Consider the following 17,274-nt stretch of genomic DNA (forward strand, 5'->3'; position numbering starts at 1 on the left):
GATTATCTCAAATCTTCATCTCAGTAAGGACCCAGCACAGCTCCGATTAATACTCACATTAAGTTGTTACACGGTGGTTAGATAATTTGGTTAGATATTAGTATCGGCGTGAAAGGCTATATCAGCGCCTAAGGAAAGTCAAGCTGTCTGGAAGCTTCAAACGAGAGAGGTAGCCGAGGAGAAAACGAATCGACTATGGGACGGCCAACGGATCTAATGTTCAGATGAGGTTATCCTTCCAGATTTTTGTGTTCGGGCCAAACCGATATGCCGAATGCCGGAAAAGATATCTCGAGTCTTGTCTACAGCGATGCTGGCGGGTGTCGCGCTCTTTCTCAAAGACTATGTCTTGCGACGCGGACGTCTGGTATGACGATCGTTTATATCGGAAGTACCGAGAGCTTCTCAGTCCGAAAATAGCCCTGGAAGAATTTGCCGGTGATCGAGAACGGCGGTGATCTGGCCACGGTCCTCCCGATGGTGGTGCGCAAGGCTGGCTGGTAAGTATAAAGAGATGGTGGCGGGCAAGATGGAGCAGATGACAATGGCACTCGAACACAATGAGCCGAGCAAGCGAACCGTAGGATCAGGGGAAGAATAACGGCAGAAAATGAACTTCCTAGGATATTCGATTCCCGCCAGGGAATTCCAAATGTCCGCTGAAATCTTCCATGCATCTCATGGTCCCTTGTCCCAAGTCTGGGAAATCCTGGATTGTGGCTAAAGTTCACGCACGCAGCAGGGATGACGGCGAAGGATGGAAACAGACTCGTATCGATACAACCCCTTCCAGGTCCTCCATGCCTCACTCCAGTGGCCATGGAAGAGGACCTGTCTGGACAGTATTCTATTCCGGGATTGATCTGCACCCGACAGAGCGCACTCGTCCTCCACATTTCTTTTTCCGAATCCGCTGTTCGGCGTCCCTCTTCGCCGGGCCTCCTCCCCAGGGCTCCAGGTCAGCGAAGCTGCTGAATGGTGGGCCTTTTTGAGTGAGGACATCGAGTGTTCAAGGCCAGCAAACGATGGGCCTTCCTAGTGCTTCCTTGATTTTCCAGTCTTTGCGCTGGTGCAGATTGCAATCGTTTGGCGTGAGCGGTTGACGAGCCAGGAGGTTGAGTGGAAGGTGGCTTCCATAACCGGAGCTAGGGGCTTGGCAGGTCCCATGCGGAGCGAGCTGGCCCGTGCGTCGCCACAAATGTTGTCACGGTATTTTACCGCCATGCCCAAAGGGGCAAGGCTGTCATCTTGCAAACGAATGCAGCCTAGCGCCCCCAAACGAAGATCCGCAAGGTGCAGAATTTAGCTATCCGCACGCTAAATCCTAAATAATTGCTGCAGGCGCTCGCCACGCTAGCACTCGCCAAAGCCCTGGAGTTTGGAGACTTGCGTGGTATTTCAGCCAGCGATCCCTCGTTCCTCGACGACATGAGACTCCAAATATAGCCTGGTGGGACCATATCGCTTCCAGAATCCAGAGAACCAGATTAGAATTCATGAACCGCTGGGGATGCTGACACTTCTACAGAGGGACAACTATTGAGGAGGGCTGAGAGCAGTGGCTCCTTCGTACTCTGAACAGAGTATTCTGTACTTTGATCTCTTTTCTCCTAGCCCGGGCAGCCGCTTGAGCTGACTTGGAAAACTCATTAGCTCCATCACGTGTGTCCAAGCTTCAGCCCATCAGCTTCAGACAACGCACTCGTCAACTTGCTGATGTGTGACCCGAAAAAAATATCGGCTTTGGGCTTTGCATCAATTGACGCTGACAGCTTCATGACAGGCTCCCTGGGGGATTTCTTCTTCCGGGTCCAGCCAATAATCTGGGTCCCCATGCAATGCCCTGTTGAAGAATAAAGCTGTTCAAGAACACAGCGGCATGACCGTAAGAAAAAAGGGCAAAAAAAAAAGCAATGCGAATAACCGACTGTCAATCCCTTCCTTGGTCTGGTTCGTTCAACACGAGCTGCTTTCAAAGCTTTCTCGTTTCGACCTTGCCGGAAGAGAATTACCAGTTCTCTGACGGGGTATGTCCCGATTAAGCGTGACGAGCAGAAAAAGTCAGCCCAGTTACTATCTCAAGAACCTCGCGGAGATTTTCACGCCACCATCCAACTCAAGACTCAAACATCGGGGGCGAGATCACATTTTCAGCAAGCTTTTTTTCTCTTCGCTTTGCTGCTGGTGACTTACTCCATTCCTGAATTCTAATTCCGGGAGCACGCGCAAATGTTGACGTTCATTGGATTGGTGATCATTTCCAGATCGCGTCAAAGCAAAATCGTGGACGCCATGTTCAAGGCTTGAAGCAAGAGCGCCACGACGGTAAAGAGAAAAGCCCGATGTTGTCAGTGGCGGTCATCGGTCGATATCAGAAAAAGCAATTCCGTCCAAGGCTCCACTGATTGCTGGCCAAGTTGATAATCACTAACTTGATACGGGAGGTGTCTCTCCTGAGTTTATTCTCTACCAGTCGTTTTCTTCCGAACTGCAGCTTTTGTTGACGCGCCTTTTGCTTTTGTTGTGGAAAGATGAAGTGTGAATCAACGCAGAATGAAGATTCATGAGTTGCCTGGCGAAGGGGCCTGGTGAGACCCCACCAGTGGCAGGTATTCTCGCCTTGTGTCTCGATGAATTGATTCCAGGACATCCGGTTAACCTCTTTAGACGTTTCACAGGCGATATTCAAATTTCATTACGTGCAGAGAATAACCTCCGATGCTTGACAAATTTCAGAGAATTATATCACCGGAGCAGTACGAGCGAACCAGAATTCGATAAAGATTCATTAGTGAGTTTGCCTGCTCCAAGCTGCGAAAAGTGTTGGTCAACTCACTCGTATGTTCTGTCGGCAGAGTAACATCGAGAGTGCAAGCAGGGAATAATAGCGAGAATTGTCACCATTGTATACGACCTGGCCTGGCGTCTAAAGGACGGTGGAAATCCCGCGATGCAATGTAGGAGGTGCGGCAACTATCAAGTCGCGAACTAACTAGTTAACCAAGCACCGATGTGAATCAGGAGTAGGAGTGATCGCATCATCGATCAAGGAACGGGGCCCGTATTCAGTGTGAGGGGCGGGGCCAAGAGGTTCCAGGTCCAAGTCCTGTTTTTGCGATGAGGAAATCAGAGTAATGAATACGGAGACGATGATTAATCGAGACTGCCGGCAGCGAAGAGAGAAGCGCGACCGGCATCCTGACTACGGGAAATAGCACCGAAACATCAGAGCAAGCGAGGGCACGACTCCGCACGGGTTTCATTTTCATTTCTCTTTGCGGCAAGGCGTCTTGTACTGGTCTTGTCACACCGCAGTCTCGTACCAGCGTCACGTGGTGGCGCTATTGCTGCTTCGGGCTAGCGTGCATGGACCAAAGAGGCTTCAGCACCGCAGATCCTCGACCGGGGTTTCCAACAACCACAAAGCTTGGCCTCAACAACACATCTTCGTCTTGCGGAATTAGGCGAGAAGATCATCTTCTCTTCCATCCCAAACGGCTCAGCCTTTCTGCACCACACGGCTTCGTCGTGGTGGCTAAACTGATTCAGCCCGTCGTTTGCGCTGGGGAGCTTTGAAATCGTCGCCTAGCGCGCAGGCCGTACCCAACCTTGCTGCCATCTCTGTCACCCCCGGCAGGTTGCCCACAATGTCTGACTTGAGCCACACCTACGGAGCGTGTGAGCTGAACGGGATATCGCCAGCGTCCGGATGCTCCCTTGCTTCCAGGGCAGATACGCGTATTGTACGGTTCCATTGGCTCGGTGTGGGCGAAGTCCCGAAACAGTCGCATACGACGAGCTTGATCCCAGTACCCTCATACTTCTATTTTAATAACTAGGATCAAGATGTTCCGTATTACCGCTTGTTTCTTCCTGCTTCCCTGTCTTGCCTAACCAGGGACCTGACCTGTGGACCCTTACCTGCAGGCCCAGAATCTTCGTTCGGAATTAGGCTGCTTTCCAGTTCATTTGTTTTCCTTTGCTTTTGATTCTTAGCAGGGGAACGGCCACCCACGGATCAGATGGAGAACAAACAGCCTTGATGATCTACCTCTGCCATGACCCTCGTGGGTTGATGATGACATGTTTTAATCATAGGGGGGGGGGGGCGCGCAGACATTCAAACTTATTTGTCTTCACTTTCTCGCACTGAGTGAGAACTGTCTTCTTGCTCTCCCGCCCTCTGTCTGCACCCTTTCAAGTCTGCTGTCTCGCCCTTCACTGTAACTGAGGACGGGACGACATGGCTTCCCATAACTTATCATCGTGTGTGCAAATCGACGATACCTTCGGGCCGTATGCGTTACACTGTCGGGGCGGCTTCGACTTTACGCTCCTGTTCGAGGAGACCTTTCTCACTATTGTGCCTCTCGGGTTGCTGCTGCTCATCGCGCCGTTCCGTATCTTCTACCTATTGAAAAAGCGGAAGAAAGTCAATGATGGCCCATTAGTACATTTGAAGCTTGTAGGTTTATTATAGCGACCATCGATGCGCTTGGTAGTAAAGTAGCATGGGCTAACGTGTGTCCGGTCCGACAGACCACGCTCTCCGCGTTCGCAGTCCTGCACTTGATTCTTCTAGTGCTTTGGGTCCGACCGTCCGTTGACAGAACTCGAACTTCACTCGCTACCAGTGTGATAACGCTCACAGGCGCACTCGGCTTCTGTCTCTTGTCATATTTTGAGCATCTCCGCTGCGTTCAACCATCCTTTCTGCTCAATGTCTATTTCCTTTTCACAATTCCCTTTGATGCGGCCCGGTGTAGGACGCTATGGCTACGACGGGAGAACGACTTTGGCTATCTGATCGCTCTTGCGTTCACTGTGACTGTGGCTCTCAAAGCCGTGATCTTGCTTTTAGAGGGAGCATCAAAGCGTGGCATTCTGAAAACTGAGTACCAATCCTACCCCCCGGAGGCGACGAGTGGAATTATCAACCGGTCCCTCTTTTGGTGGATTAACCCATTGCTCTGGTTTGGATACTCCAATTTTCTTTCAATTGAGGACCTTTATAACCTTGATAAGCACCTTCTTTCGGAGCGGGTGCATCAGCGGATGGAGATAGCATGGAACAAAGGTATCACCCCCGAGTTTTGTGATAAATATGCTTCTGCTAACCTCACATTTTATCTTAGTTACGAAAAAGGGCCCTCACTCATTGCTGCTTGTCACGATGAAGGTCTTGAAATGGCCATTGCTGTCGATTATAATTCCACGTCTTTGTCTTATCGGATTCATGTTTGGGCAACCATTCCTGATCAACAGAGCAATCAAATTTGCTACATACCCACCGATAGATGGGGCAGCTTCTGGGGAAAACGCTGATAGCGTTGGATACGGTTTAATCGCAGCTTATATCCTTGTTTATGTCGGCATAGCAGTAGGTTTTTACCGTCCTATGCATTTGTTTAGCTCTGAGCGTCCATCCGTTCTAACCGAATGCGCAATCCAGGTATCGATGGGACAATATCAACACTTAACCTATCGGGCAATTACAATGGCCCGAGGTGGCCTCATTGGAATGCTGTATAGGAAAGCAACCGATCTAAGCATAAAAGACGTCGATCCGGCCGCGTCCATGACACTGATGAGCGCCGATATCGAGCGGATCGTTCATGGTTGGCAAACCATGCATGAAATTTGGTCCAATGCCGCCGAGGTTGGCATTGCGATTTTCCTCCTTTACAACCAGCTTGGAATTGCTTGTGTGGTACCAATTGTGGTATCAGTTGTGTCCCTTTTCTTGTCAATCATCGCGATGAACTTTGTGATGGCTCACCAGGCCCTGTGGCTTGAAGCAATTGAAAGGCGTATTTCGGCCACCACCACCATGCTTAATTCCATGAAGGGCGTCAAAATGTGTGGTCTCAAACAGACACTACTCACAAATCTACATAATTTGCGAATTGAGGAATTGACGATCTCCAAAAAATTCAGAAAGCTACTAATTTGGAACATGGGTTTTGGTGAGCCAAAATCCCTATTGTTACGCCTGCTGCGCTTTGTTTATGCTGACAAATGGCTTAGCATACATATCCCAGGTTTTCAGCCCTATTCTCACATTTATGGTCTTTGCTATCTTGGCAAAACGCGATGGGAATAACTCAATCCTCGACTTCGCAAGGGTCTTTACATCCCTGGCGCTTTTCGCGCTTTTGTCCGAGCCCTTACAGTCTCTGATCATGGCATTGGCGACGTTCCTTGGCTCGGTAGGTTGCTTCGCTCGAATCCAGGAGTTCCTGGATAAACCCACCCGTGTCGACCCCAGGCATAAGCCAATGGACATATCGGATGACGTCACGAACAGCTCACAGAGCCTCCTAGCAACGGCGAGGAACAGCATCACAACAGAAAAGACTAGGGTATCAAGCGCCCCAAGTATCTTGGATACTTCCAAATTGACCTTTCCGTTCAAGGATGTGCCTCAGCCGCTCTCCGGGCGGGAAGTGGTTTCTATTCAAGACGGATCTTTTGGCTGGGATCCCGAAAAAGAGCCGCTTCTTAAGGAAATAAGCTTGTCGATCCCCCGAGAGAAACTCACAATGATAGTTGGCCCTGTGGGGTGCGGAAAATCCACTCTTCTCAAGGCTATTCTCGGTGAAGTACCATGCATGGGCGGACGCGTCGATGTGTCCACTTTAAACATGGCTTACTGTGACCAGACCCCATGGCATATGAATGAATCTATCCGAGACAGTATCACTGCCGTATCGGGTTTTGACGAGCAATGGTATACTACCGTCCTACGCGCATGCTCTTTAGAGGAAGATCTTCGACAACTTCCTAGAGGCGATCGGACGATCGTTGGAAGCAAGGGAATCGCGCTCAGTGGGGGCCAGAGTCAACGTATTGTAAGTATCTTTGCCTTCATTCTCCATCTGCATGTCTCTGATGATCGTCCAACAGTCACTTGCCCGAGCCGTGTATGCACAGAAGGAGGTTGTCATCCTGGACGATGTCCTCAGTGGCCTTGACGCCTCAACCGAAAATCACATCTTCCATAATCTTCTAGGGCGAAATGGGTTGTTGAGAAGACTCCACTCAACCGTCATCCTCGTCTCCTCATCCCGTGAGTTTCCTGTTTGCTCAGCAGGGGAATTTGTCTAACTGTAGCGCAGCTAAGCGACTCCCTTATTGCGACCACATCATTGCCCTTGACGCTGGGGGTAAGATTTGCGAGCAAAGCGATTTCGAGACCTTGAACTCCGCTGCAGGCTATGTTTCCAGTTTCACACTCCCTCCTCCGGACTGGACATACAAGCCAGATCCCAATACGGATCATAATCTTTCGCTTCTTGCCCAAGAGGAGCCCGAAGGCCTTCGAACGAATGAGGCCTTAGAGGCCGAAGCCAGCAGGAGAACAGGAGATGTGAAAATCTATCTCTACTATATCGGCTCCGTTGGCTGGTTTGCTGCCGCCATCTTCGTTATTTTCGTCTGCGGTTTTGTTTTCTGTATTGCATTTCCATGTCAGTGGTTTCCTCTTTCCACCAAAATACTTCTGAACCTATGTTAACATGACATCTAAATAGCGATCTGGCTTAAAATGTGGGCGGAAGCAAATCTCGCAAGGCCGTACGAACGATTAGGCTACTACCTGGGTATCTACGTTATGCTCGGCTTCGTGGCGATCTTCTGCCTCATGGCTAGCTGTTGGTGAGTTTAGCTAACCTCTGTTTAAACAGCGTATATACTGACTGATAAAAGGCAAATGATTATCACTATGGTGCCGAAATCCGGTGAAGCCTTCCACTTGACGCTACTGAAGACAGTTCTAAGGTAAGCCAGCTTTGCGTTGCTGGTATCTCATCACTCACATTTGATTGCAGTGCTCCGATGTCGTTTTTCTCAACAACCGATATGGGTGTTACAATCAACCGCTTCAGTCAGGATTTGCAGCTCATTGACATGGAACTGCCTGTTTCTGCGCTCAATACGTTTGCAAGTATGGTCCCTCTTTCGGTACCTTTCTAAGCCTAGGATTAACATACTGCGTTCCTCTAGCTTTCATTCTCTGTATCGCTCAGATGATCTTAATCGGTGTATCCTCCATCTACGCTGCTATTTGTTTCCCAATTGTTCTTGGAGCTCTCTACTTTGTCCAAAAGTACTATCTTCGAACATCTCGACAACTTCGTTTCATGGATTTGGAAGCCAAAGCCCCTTTATACTCCCAATTCTCCGAATGTCTGACTGGCCTGACAACAATTCGAGCCTTTGGATGGCAAAGATCCCTGGAAGAGAAAAACCGCTTACTCCTTGATCGGTCTCAAAAGCCGTTCTACCTTCTTTTCTCAGTTCAGCGCTGGTTAACCCTCGTGCTGGATTTGATCGTGGCCGCCATCGCTACTATCTTGATTGTTCTTGTCGTTCAACTCCGGGGCACCATTGGTGGCGGCTATGCTGGTGTCGCATTAGTGAACGTTGTCCAGTTCAGCCAAAGTATCAAGCTATTGATTACCTTCTGGACAACCCTGGAAACCCACATCGGTGCAATCGCCCGTATCAAGGTGTTTAATGAAACGATGGTCCCTGAAGACAAGGATTCTGAGAACAACACACCCCCAACCAATTGGCCGGGAGAGGGCGGTATCGAATTTAAGGATGTTTCTGCTGAGTACAGGTATGTTCCTCTCCGACTGTAATAAAAAATGCGTTGGATTGACAGGTTATAGACCAGGCGAGCCGGTCCTCAAGGGCGTATCCCTGAAAATAAACCCAGGAGAGAAGATTGGTGTTTGTGGTCGAACTGGGAGGTATGGGATTAATTAATTGCAGCTTTGAGCCAGGATGACAATGCTGACTCATTCTGAAACTAGTGGCAAAAGCTCAATGGTTCTGAGCATCTTTAGGATGATCGAGCTGAGCGGGGGTTCTATCACAGTTGACGGTGTTGACCTCAGTACGATACCTAGGCAAGAAATCCGATCGAGAATCACCGGCGTCGCACAAGACGCTTTTATTCTCAAAGGGTCGTTACGTCTCAATACGGACCCAACTGGCTTCCTCGCTGATGGCGCCATTATAAACGCATTGAAGAGCGTGCACCTTTGGTCCGCCGTTGACGAGAACGGTGGTCTTGACGCCGATATTGACGACCTCCATTTGTCACATGGTCAAAAGCAATTGCTCTGTCTCGCGCGGGCGATGCTACGGCCAAGCTCCATATTGATTCTTGATGAAGCAACTAGCAAGTATGTTCTATTGATCAATGGTACCTAGCTACCCGTCCGAGAAGCTAATATACTTCGTTTTATCCAGTGTCGATAGCAAGACCGATGAAATCATGCAACGCGTCATCCGTGAGAAGCTTTCTCAACACACCATTATCGCCGTCGCGCACAAACTTGATACCATTCTTGATTTCGACAAGGTGGCGTTGCTTGAGGGTGGTGTGCTCAAGGAGTACGATGACCCATATACCCTCCTCTCGAGCGATTCAGAGTTCAGCAAACTGTATGCCAGCACGATGTCGGAGCAGCCGGATGAGGTGGGCATCATGGCGGATGACATTACCATATCATCAAGAGCACCAGTCTCACGATAAAAGCACATATTACCAACACTATCCTTAATCTTAATACCGGCGCTTATTGGCGTCCTTGGTTTTGGGGTCTGGGAGGGGAATGCCGGACTTATTGGCGTGGTGTTGTATATTGGTCCATGAGTACATAGATAGAATTGCTTTTATACATTGTTATTCTTTTCACCTGCATCCGTCTATGCACAATTAATTCATGGCTCAACCATGCATGTTTGAGCTTAAACCTTGGCATCTGATGGATTGTTTTGAAAAAGTTTTAGGGACACAAGAAATAGACTTGTTAAATCATAATGATCCGAGTTGGTAATTTCACTGTACATGCCTACTAGGGTGATTTCAACCTCGAGTACGAAAGACTCGGGCATTTTCCCTTGGAAAATGCCTTTTGGTTAATAGGATTTTTAACATCCTCATCTTTCCACTCCTTGGAAGAGGAGTGCATAGAACAACCAAACTCCCCGCAATCTCCGAAGCACAAAAGGTGCCATGAACAAAGCATCCCCGCTAACGAGGGAGCGGGTCTTCATCCATCTCTTCGGAACTTTCCCATGATTTTCCAATCTGCCGAGGGTGGTCTCGGATGGTTCTCATATTTGATACCATCTGCGAAAAATGACAGGGGACAACCCGGATTGCTAATATACTTCCGGAGGTTGGGTGGGCGAACTGCAAAAAGAAAAAAAAGAAAAGGCGTCCTTGGCCCGTTGTTGGATTTTTTAATCATCAATGATAATAATGGCTTGCCGGTTGGTCAGCAAGCTGGCAAGACGACCCTAAACCGGATCTTTGGGAACTGGAAACCAGGGCTTTTTCGGAGTCCAAGCGGCCGAAGGAAATATTACTGAACTCATTGTGGGATGATGATAACGACTGACTTTTCCTCACGCGCCTGAACGAATCATTGAATGCGCGGTATATGTATACCTCGCGCCATGGCTTCGGGTTCACGGTATGTAGTGGGTTGGCAAGCTTCCAGCGCCTGATGTCCGCTCTATTCCTTGTGGAACCGTCATTATCAAAATGATGCTTGTTCCTCCCTGAATAATGAAAAGCCATTCGGAGCAGAGGCAAGAATCGCGCCCACTACTAGGGGAGACCTCCCAGTTTCGCTACAGAACGATGAAAAAAAAATTGCACAATGCAGATTTCGCGTCAGTTCATGGTGGGCAGGGCCAGCTCTCTCGATGCAGTGGTTGAAATGTTGCATTTCCCCGGGTGGCGGCACTGTCGATGCCTTCCCTCTTATTCGTGCATGCATCTCATCTCAGCACCCCTGCAGCCAGCAACCGAATCCCGAGAGGGCTGCGTGGGACCACCAGCGAGGGATCAGCCGGGCAATACTTGGCGTGTTATACCCCATTCAGAGAACATTCCAGGTGTCTTCCATGTTCAGGGTAGCATCAAGGCCATGTTGATCTGAAAGCCGGGGGGTGGGATCGGGCGAATCACTGGCGCATGCTCTTTCGAATGCTGCGTGAAAGCAGCGACTCGACTCTATCCGCGGGCCCGTGGATTGTGATTAGAAATACAGACGAAATGTCCCGGGCCGCGATGTGGCTGTTGAGACGTGAAGTTGCAAACAAAGAGAATCAGCCAACTTCAGACGAAAAAACACGGGGCTGCTCGCCAAGAAACAGGGGGTCATCGTGGCCGGACTTGGCGTAGATCCAGCCAATCAGCTTTGGGATATTCCTGGGGAAACGCATTCAATCTTAATTATCAGCCAATTGGAATTTAGAAGCCCCAAATCAATGAGCCATTCAGCCAATCATAAAACGTAGTTATTAGCGCGCGCCCCTTCGTTTAATTAGTCTTTCTAGAATCCTTGGCGCAATGGAAGGGCGGGACCACGCTACATTGTCAACGCTAATGTTATATAAGCAAATATTGCGGTCCTCTTATAGTCGGTCACTAGCCTTCCTCATCGCTTCATTGGTCGTCTGGCGCCAAATCCAGCTGCCCTAGCTTTGGGGCCGCTGACGGCTGAGATCGCGCCGAGCAGTGATCGCCTTTGCGGTGCTGCGAGGCCGCCGCCCATCCGTTTTTCAGGGCGCGGCACCAGAGGTCCTTCGAACGGGCGCTGAGATTGCCTCTGGCTTCCCTGAGATCCCGCTAGGGTTGCCTCTGAATCCAGCTCCATGCGACTTTACCCGGCTGCTTCGGCCTCGCCAGCTGAGTCCGAAATCGCCCATGCTAGATGACAGCGTTTTGCTTTGAAGAGAATGATTCAAAGGGCTTCGCTCCTCAACAAGGCTGTGGAGCGCAGAAACTGACAGGCGGCGGGCGTGAGCAAATAAATTGGTGGTAAGTTGTAACCGAGTTAGTGGCGCCCTTTAGACTCCTTTGGCTGTTGTTCTCGTGGAGTCTGAACCTGAGACTTTGCAGATCGGCCACTAAACGAAATCGCAACGACATCTCTTCCTCATCTCAATCTAGCCCATTTCTTTTTCTTCTAATGAAGACCTGCTTCCTGCAAGCCTGCGATCTCGGCCGAATTCCCGCACTCGCATTTTCCTGAATAGTTATTTGAGAGTCCCCTCCCGTTATGGCGGAGACAATGGCATTTCGTCGACCAAGAACTCGCTGAATACGACCACGAAACCCATCCTCGACCGATCGCTCCACCTTCCGAACGTGCAGGGAATCATCCTCCTTATTTCGACGTCATATATCAGAATCAGTTTGTCCAGTGTCGTGAATGTCTCCTCGCCATGTCTGCACAGGGACCAACTGCCGCCGCCGCCGTCCCTCTGCCCCAGAGAAACCGGAAGTCAGCCAAGCAAGTCGATGGCTCGTCGCCGGCACCCCGCAAACGGCGAAGACGAGCGGTAGGGAGCGGCGCTGCGGAGGATTGTTTTACGTGCGCCAGCCGTCAGGTCAGCTGTGATCGGAGGAGACCATATTGTACCCAGTGCTTGGATTTGGGGGGGCGGTGCTCCGGCTACAAGACGACGTTGACATGGGGTGTTGGTGTCGCCAGTCGCGGGAAACTTCGAGGATTGTCGTTACCTATCTCCGGTTCTCAGAACGTCGCCGCGCCTGTCTCGCAGACCACGACGAGAAAATCTATACCGAGGAGTGTGTCGCAAGCGAAAGCACAGCCAGCCGGGTTGACACCGACTCAAACACAGTCCGTGAGATCGCAACAATCGTCCGCTCCATCGGCCCATTCGAGTCCGTACTCAACCTCCGCTAGCTGGGCATCGACAGTGGCCAGCATACACGTCCCACCAGCAGCTCATCACCAAGCCTCGGCACAGGCACCCCCCATTATCCCTTCCTTTCCACAGGCTTCATACGCCCATTCGAGTAGTCCTACCGAAGACATATCTGGTCAATCTATATACACCGGTCTCGATCCAGTGAATACACCCGTCGAACCCACTTCTTTCAGCTCATTCCATCCAACATTATGGCGAACTTCACCGGCCCTGCAGCAATTTGCCAAACCTCCAAGCCCTGCTTATTCTGAGCAATCTATCTACTTCCAAGGAAATGGGCCAGGGAATTGCCTCACGAATAGCTATACTGCGCAAGACGAAAATGAGATCTGCCAGACCTCCCAGGTTCCACCCACAGCTTGCACGACGGTTTCAAGTCAGCAACAATTCGCGCCACATACTATTTACCAACCTTTCTCGAACCAAGTCATCGGTAAAACGCCTCGCATGCGGTATCTGATCGGTTATTACTTGGAAGTGCTTGCGCCGGTAATCGTGGCATTCGATACCCCAACCAGTCCATTCCGGCTATATATGATGGAGCTAGCCAAAACTAGTGAGACTTTACAACATGCAATTGCTACCTTGTCGCTCAGCAATCTAAGGCAACGGAGGAAGAATTGGGGACCATCCACCGGCAAAACCTTGCCTTCCCGTCGGTCGTGCCAGGCACTTAGTCGCCTCACAGATAGCTCCATGTCGGAGGATTTTGGGCTCCTGAACCCCGACGAGCAATATAGAGAGGAACTACTTCACAAAGCTATTGTAATCGAGTCGGTGAACTCGCAGTTAGCGGACCCAATAGCCAGGCGCTCTGATGCATTGTTGGCAACATTGTTGGTGCTCAGCATATTCCATATGTGTGACACTGGAATGGCATCCTTTAAGACTCAGTTTGCCGGCGTGAAGAAGCTTTTCTCTCTTCGGAAAAATACCAAAAGCTTCAGTACAGACGTATCAAAGTGGTTCATGCGGATGTTCATCTGGTTCGATACCATGACCGCCGCCGTCAATGATCGGGATAGCCAATTGGGTAGTGAATTGTTGGACTTTGCAGCGCAAACCGGTGACGAATGGGCGCTGGAAAACTTAGCTGGATGTGACTCAAGGATATTTAGACTGGTTGCTCAACTAAGTCGGCTAAACCAACTGAGCCAGATGAAACATGTCGAACCGAACGACTTTATGGAAAAAGCGGTGCCCTCAGCTACACCTCCTCCGGGCATACTCCATTATCCCGGGTACTCGGCTCCCATTTATCCCCATGGAACTTTCATATCGTTTCCTGGGGACATGCCGTTCAATCCGTATCAGAACGCAGACCCGCGTGCTCTCTTCTGGCAAGAATGGTACTCAATGCGCCAAAAGCTGGAATCATGGCGTCTCGGTTTGCCCGAATCTGCATCACCGGATACCCCCAGTCCAATAACCCCTACGCATACGCCTACTTCCGTCCAATGCTCTTCGCCCGCTGAATTTCTACCCTCTACATCCTCACCAGCATCGTCCCTCGCGCATGTCCCGCCCGCTAACCTCCCCGATGTGTCAAACATTTCAGAATCCTTCCGGTATGCTGGCCTCTTGTACCTTGAACGACTCGCTAATCCGGATATTCCTTCTTCCCACCCTCGAATTCAGAATTTAGTCTACGGCGCTTTACATTTTATCACCGCTGTTCGCTCAGACGTCTTTCTCCTCTGGCCTCTTTTCATCACTGGCGCCGAATGCGTTCTCGAATCAGACAGGCAGATCATCCGTGACAGATGCTGCGACATACAAAAGGACTCGGGTTTCGTCAACAATTTATCTTGCTTGCAGTTACTTGAGAAGATTTGGGCAAGTGAATCTAGTCAAGGCGCAACAGCGCTTTCAGCGCACACTACCACCGCTTCGAAAGGCGAATATATCGGGAACCCGGTAGGTGAGATGGGACAGTTGGCCACGGCTCGCCCGCTGCTTGGCGGGGAGGGCTTCAAATGGAAACGGATCGTTGATCAGGAAAAGATGAAAGACGAGTATATTGTTGTCTGATTGAATGTTGATCTGTTTGGATATACCCAATCTTTATTTTACCTATCTTGTTGATAGTTCCTCCCTTGTTCCCAATACCTTTTAATGGATTTTGTAGTGTGAATCTAGCTTGATATTTGTTTTGAATTTTTTTGCAAATAACTCACATTTTCTGCCAGAGTCAGAGAAGTTGAAGCAATGAAGAGAGAGAAAGAGAGGGACAAGCTTTTATATTTAAGATTAGTTTACTTAACCAGATATCAGCTTCTACAATCTAAGTTAGCTGATTTCCTTGCCTCAGTACCTCAAACTGTCCACTGGATTCGGGCTCATTATTCTGCCCAGGCTCACCTAACTAGTTAGATGAGTCTGCCATAAACTTAATGCCTATTAATGGAGCATTTGCCCTTTATCTGTGGATAATCTAAGGAAATTGTGCAGCTTTGGTTCCTAGGAAGCTTACATGCTTACAGACTCATCTTTAGGACCCTACATGCTTATTGAACTGCTTCCTAGACCTCTAGGCTCCGGGGGCCCTACCCTCTCCCCCCTATCCCCCCCAAGAACACCCCAGCCAGAACAGGAATCTTAGGCTTCAAAAAACATGCTCTGCAGATGAACTGCGTTTCAACCTCTAAAGGGGTTAACATAAAGGCCCAATGGGGCCTCGTGCAACATGAAAATTGGAGGCGCGTCTGACCTAGCTGAGAGCTGGTTTCCATCTCTTATAGAAATCAGTGACAATCCTCTAACCGGACCCCGATTAATTGAGCCTGACTCAGACAAACCAAAAAGCCCACTCAAAAGAACTCCTCGCGATCTTGGAATGGCCAACCCCGTCTGATATTTTCCAACTCGTCTTCGCTCCCATCTTTAGAGAATTCTGCAATCAATGATTGGTTCCTTTTGACCGCGGCATCATACGCTTCGGCTCGAACCAAGCTCATCGCGCCATTGTTGGACGAGCGCGTTCAAGTTACACCACATAGGTTCGTCATCGTTTTGTTTTTGAATCTCTTGCTCTGAAAATTCAATGGGACATTTTTGGGTATTTTCCCTTCCAGGAAGACAATCCCAAGACTCAAAGGTACGAATTAGGGCACCTCGTAATGTCATGAGATTCCCTCCCCATTGGCGACCAGCAAATTCCACAAGATATTGGCGTAGCGAAAACAGAGGATCTTGCAAAGCCGCTAGATGTGGTTTGTTAAGCCCTCCATTGAAAACCCGATAAAGATAGAACAGGGTTTGACGTCGCACGAGCTCCTTGATTTGAGCTTTTGTCTCGGTATCCATATTATCATAACCCTCTGGGTACTTTGGGGCTTCCAAACCCTGAGGAGGCTCTGGGTCGGGATTTTCAAAAAGCCTCGGGTATCCAGCTGCAAGAGCTAACGGCTTTATGACAGTGTGTTGCCAATCAATGATGCATTTAACTTTATGAGTATCCGGGCAAATAAAAACGTTACCCGGTGTTAGATCTGTGCATGAATCAGCTAAATCGCTAGAAAGTGAAAATAAAATCCAAAACGTACCAGGATGGCGTAGTACTGGCCTGTTGAGAGGATTAGAGGGATCTTTTGGAAGAAGGCAGGGTGCGATTGCAAGATACTTTTGAAGAAGTTCCAGGTAATCTTGATGGGAGTTTACCCCGGGAAAAACAGTGTTATGTGGAAAGTCACATTCAAGGGGTTTCCCGAATTGTTCAATCCATTTAACTTCTTTCGTGGCAACCGCAGAAAGGTACTGCGTTGGATTCTCCCCTATTATAAGATTAACCAATTTAGCATTGCTAAAAAAGATCGATCTAGCATACACGGTCCACGGTCCAGAGCAAGGTTACTACGCTGCCCGTACCAAAACATATAATCGCAGATGGGGCCGATGCAGTAGATGTTGGAATCTCCGCCCTCGTCTGTAGAACCAGGCATATATAGTTCTCTGCGTAGCTGTACAGGCAAGTCGCCTTTAAAATATAGGCTGCCAGTGGCCCCGAACGGCAGGGCAAAGAGCCTTTTTTCAATATCGACAATGCCAGTCACAAGCGCATGCTTTTGGTGTTTGGTAGTGTTGAACCACTGAGTGTCAGCACCAACTCCGGAAGCATGCTCCATTATTATATATTCAACACCAACAGGGTTATTTGTCGTCGACGACCAGCCATAAACCTCAGGAACCGATATGCCTTTTGAACGAAGAAATGTCAGAGTTGCGACCTCGCTGGCAGTTGCATATCGCTTAGGCACCGCTATCCAGAAAGGGATTTTTATAATCGCGCGGAAGCCATCTTCCATAGTCGCTAGCAAAATGCGATTGAAGCCTCCTTCGTTTAGTTTGACAAGCTCCTTGATTCTGCCATGCGGCACATGCTTCTCGACGGTGTCCCTGAGCGCACGAATATTGAATTTGACATGCCGTTCACGAAGTCGAGCTTGTTCGTTATATAAAAATCGGCCAGAAGTATATTTGAAAAATGGGCTATCTATTGGCGAACTTAGT

The 17,274-nt window shown here is 49.3% G+C and overlaps 4 protein-coding genes across 4 annotated transcripts; 3 read left to right on the forward strand and 1 right to left on the reverse strand.

Annotated features, from left to right (window-relative positions):
• Nucleotides 1–544: 544 nt before the first annotated feature.
• UREG_04678 (uncharacterized protein) lies at nucleotides 545–1,306 on the forward strand (the record flags this gene model as incomplete). The annotated part of the gene is made up of 3 exons (XM_002545115.1): nucleotides 545–580; nucleotides 624–978; nucleotides 1,059–1,306. The coding sequence occupies 3 exons, from the start codon at nucleotides 545–547 to the stop codon at nucleotides 1,304–1,306; spliced, it is 639 nt and encodes a 212-aa protein (XP_002545161.1).
• A 2,937-nt stretch (nucleotides 1,307–4,243) lies between these two features.
• UREG_04679 (uncharacterized protein) lies at nucleotides 4,244–9,547 on the forward strand (the record flags this gene model as incomplete). Its single annotated transcript, XM_002545116.1, has 15 exons — nucleotides 4,244–4,465; nucleotides 4,540–4,598; nucleotides 4,767–5,077; nucleotides 5,136–5,380; nucleotides 5,453–5,966; nucleotides 6,028–6,851; nucleotides 6,907–7,069; nucleotides 7,119–7,469; nucleotides 7,533–7,656; nucleotides 7,708–7,779; nucleotides 7,830–7,945; nucleotides 8,005–8,623; nucleotides 8,676–8,756; nucleotides 8,820–9,194; nucleotides 9,262–9,547. The coding sequence occupies 15 exons, from the start codon at nucleotides 4,244–4,246 to the stop codon at nucleotides 9,545–9,547; spliced, it is 4,362 nt and encodes a 1,453-aa protein (XP_002545162.1).
• Nucleotides 9,548–12,255: 2,708 nt separating this feature from the next.
• On the forward strand, nucleotides 12,256–14,796 carry UREG_04680 (uncharacterized protein; the record flags this gene model as incomplete). Its single annotated transcript, XM_002545117.1, has 1 exon — nucleotides 12,256–14,796. The coding sequence occupies one exon, from the start codon at nucleotides 12,256–12,258 to the stop codon at nucleotides 14,794–14,796; it is 2,541 nt and encodes an 846-aa protein (XP_002545163.1).
• Nucleotides 14,797–15,693: 897 nt separating this feature from the next.
• On the reverse strand, nucleotides 15,694–16,889 carry UREG_04681 (uncharacterized protein; the record flags this gene model as incomplete). Its single annotated transcript, XM_002545118.1, has 3 exons — nucleotides 15,694–16,256; nucleotides 16,311–16,538; nucleotides 16,592–16,889. The coding sequence occupies 3 exons, from the start codon at nucleotides 16,887–16,889 to the stop codon at nucleotides 15,694–15,696; spliced, it is 1,089 nt and encodes a 362-aa protein (XP_002545164.1).
• Between the last annotated feature and the right edge of the window lie 385 nt (nucleotides 16,890–17,274).

This window comes from Uncinocarpus reesii, genomic scaffold (genome assembly GCF_000003515.1).
Source record: "Uncinocarpus reesii 1704 scaffold_2 genomic scaffold, whole genome shotgun sequence".
Classification (NCBI taxonomy): domain Eukaryota; kingdom Fungi; phylum Ascomycota; class Eurotiomycetes; order Onygenales; family Onygenaceae; genus Uncinocarpus; species Uncinocarpus reesii.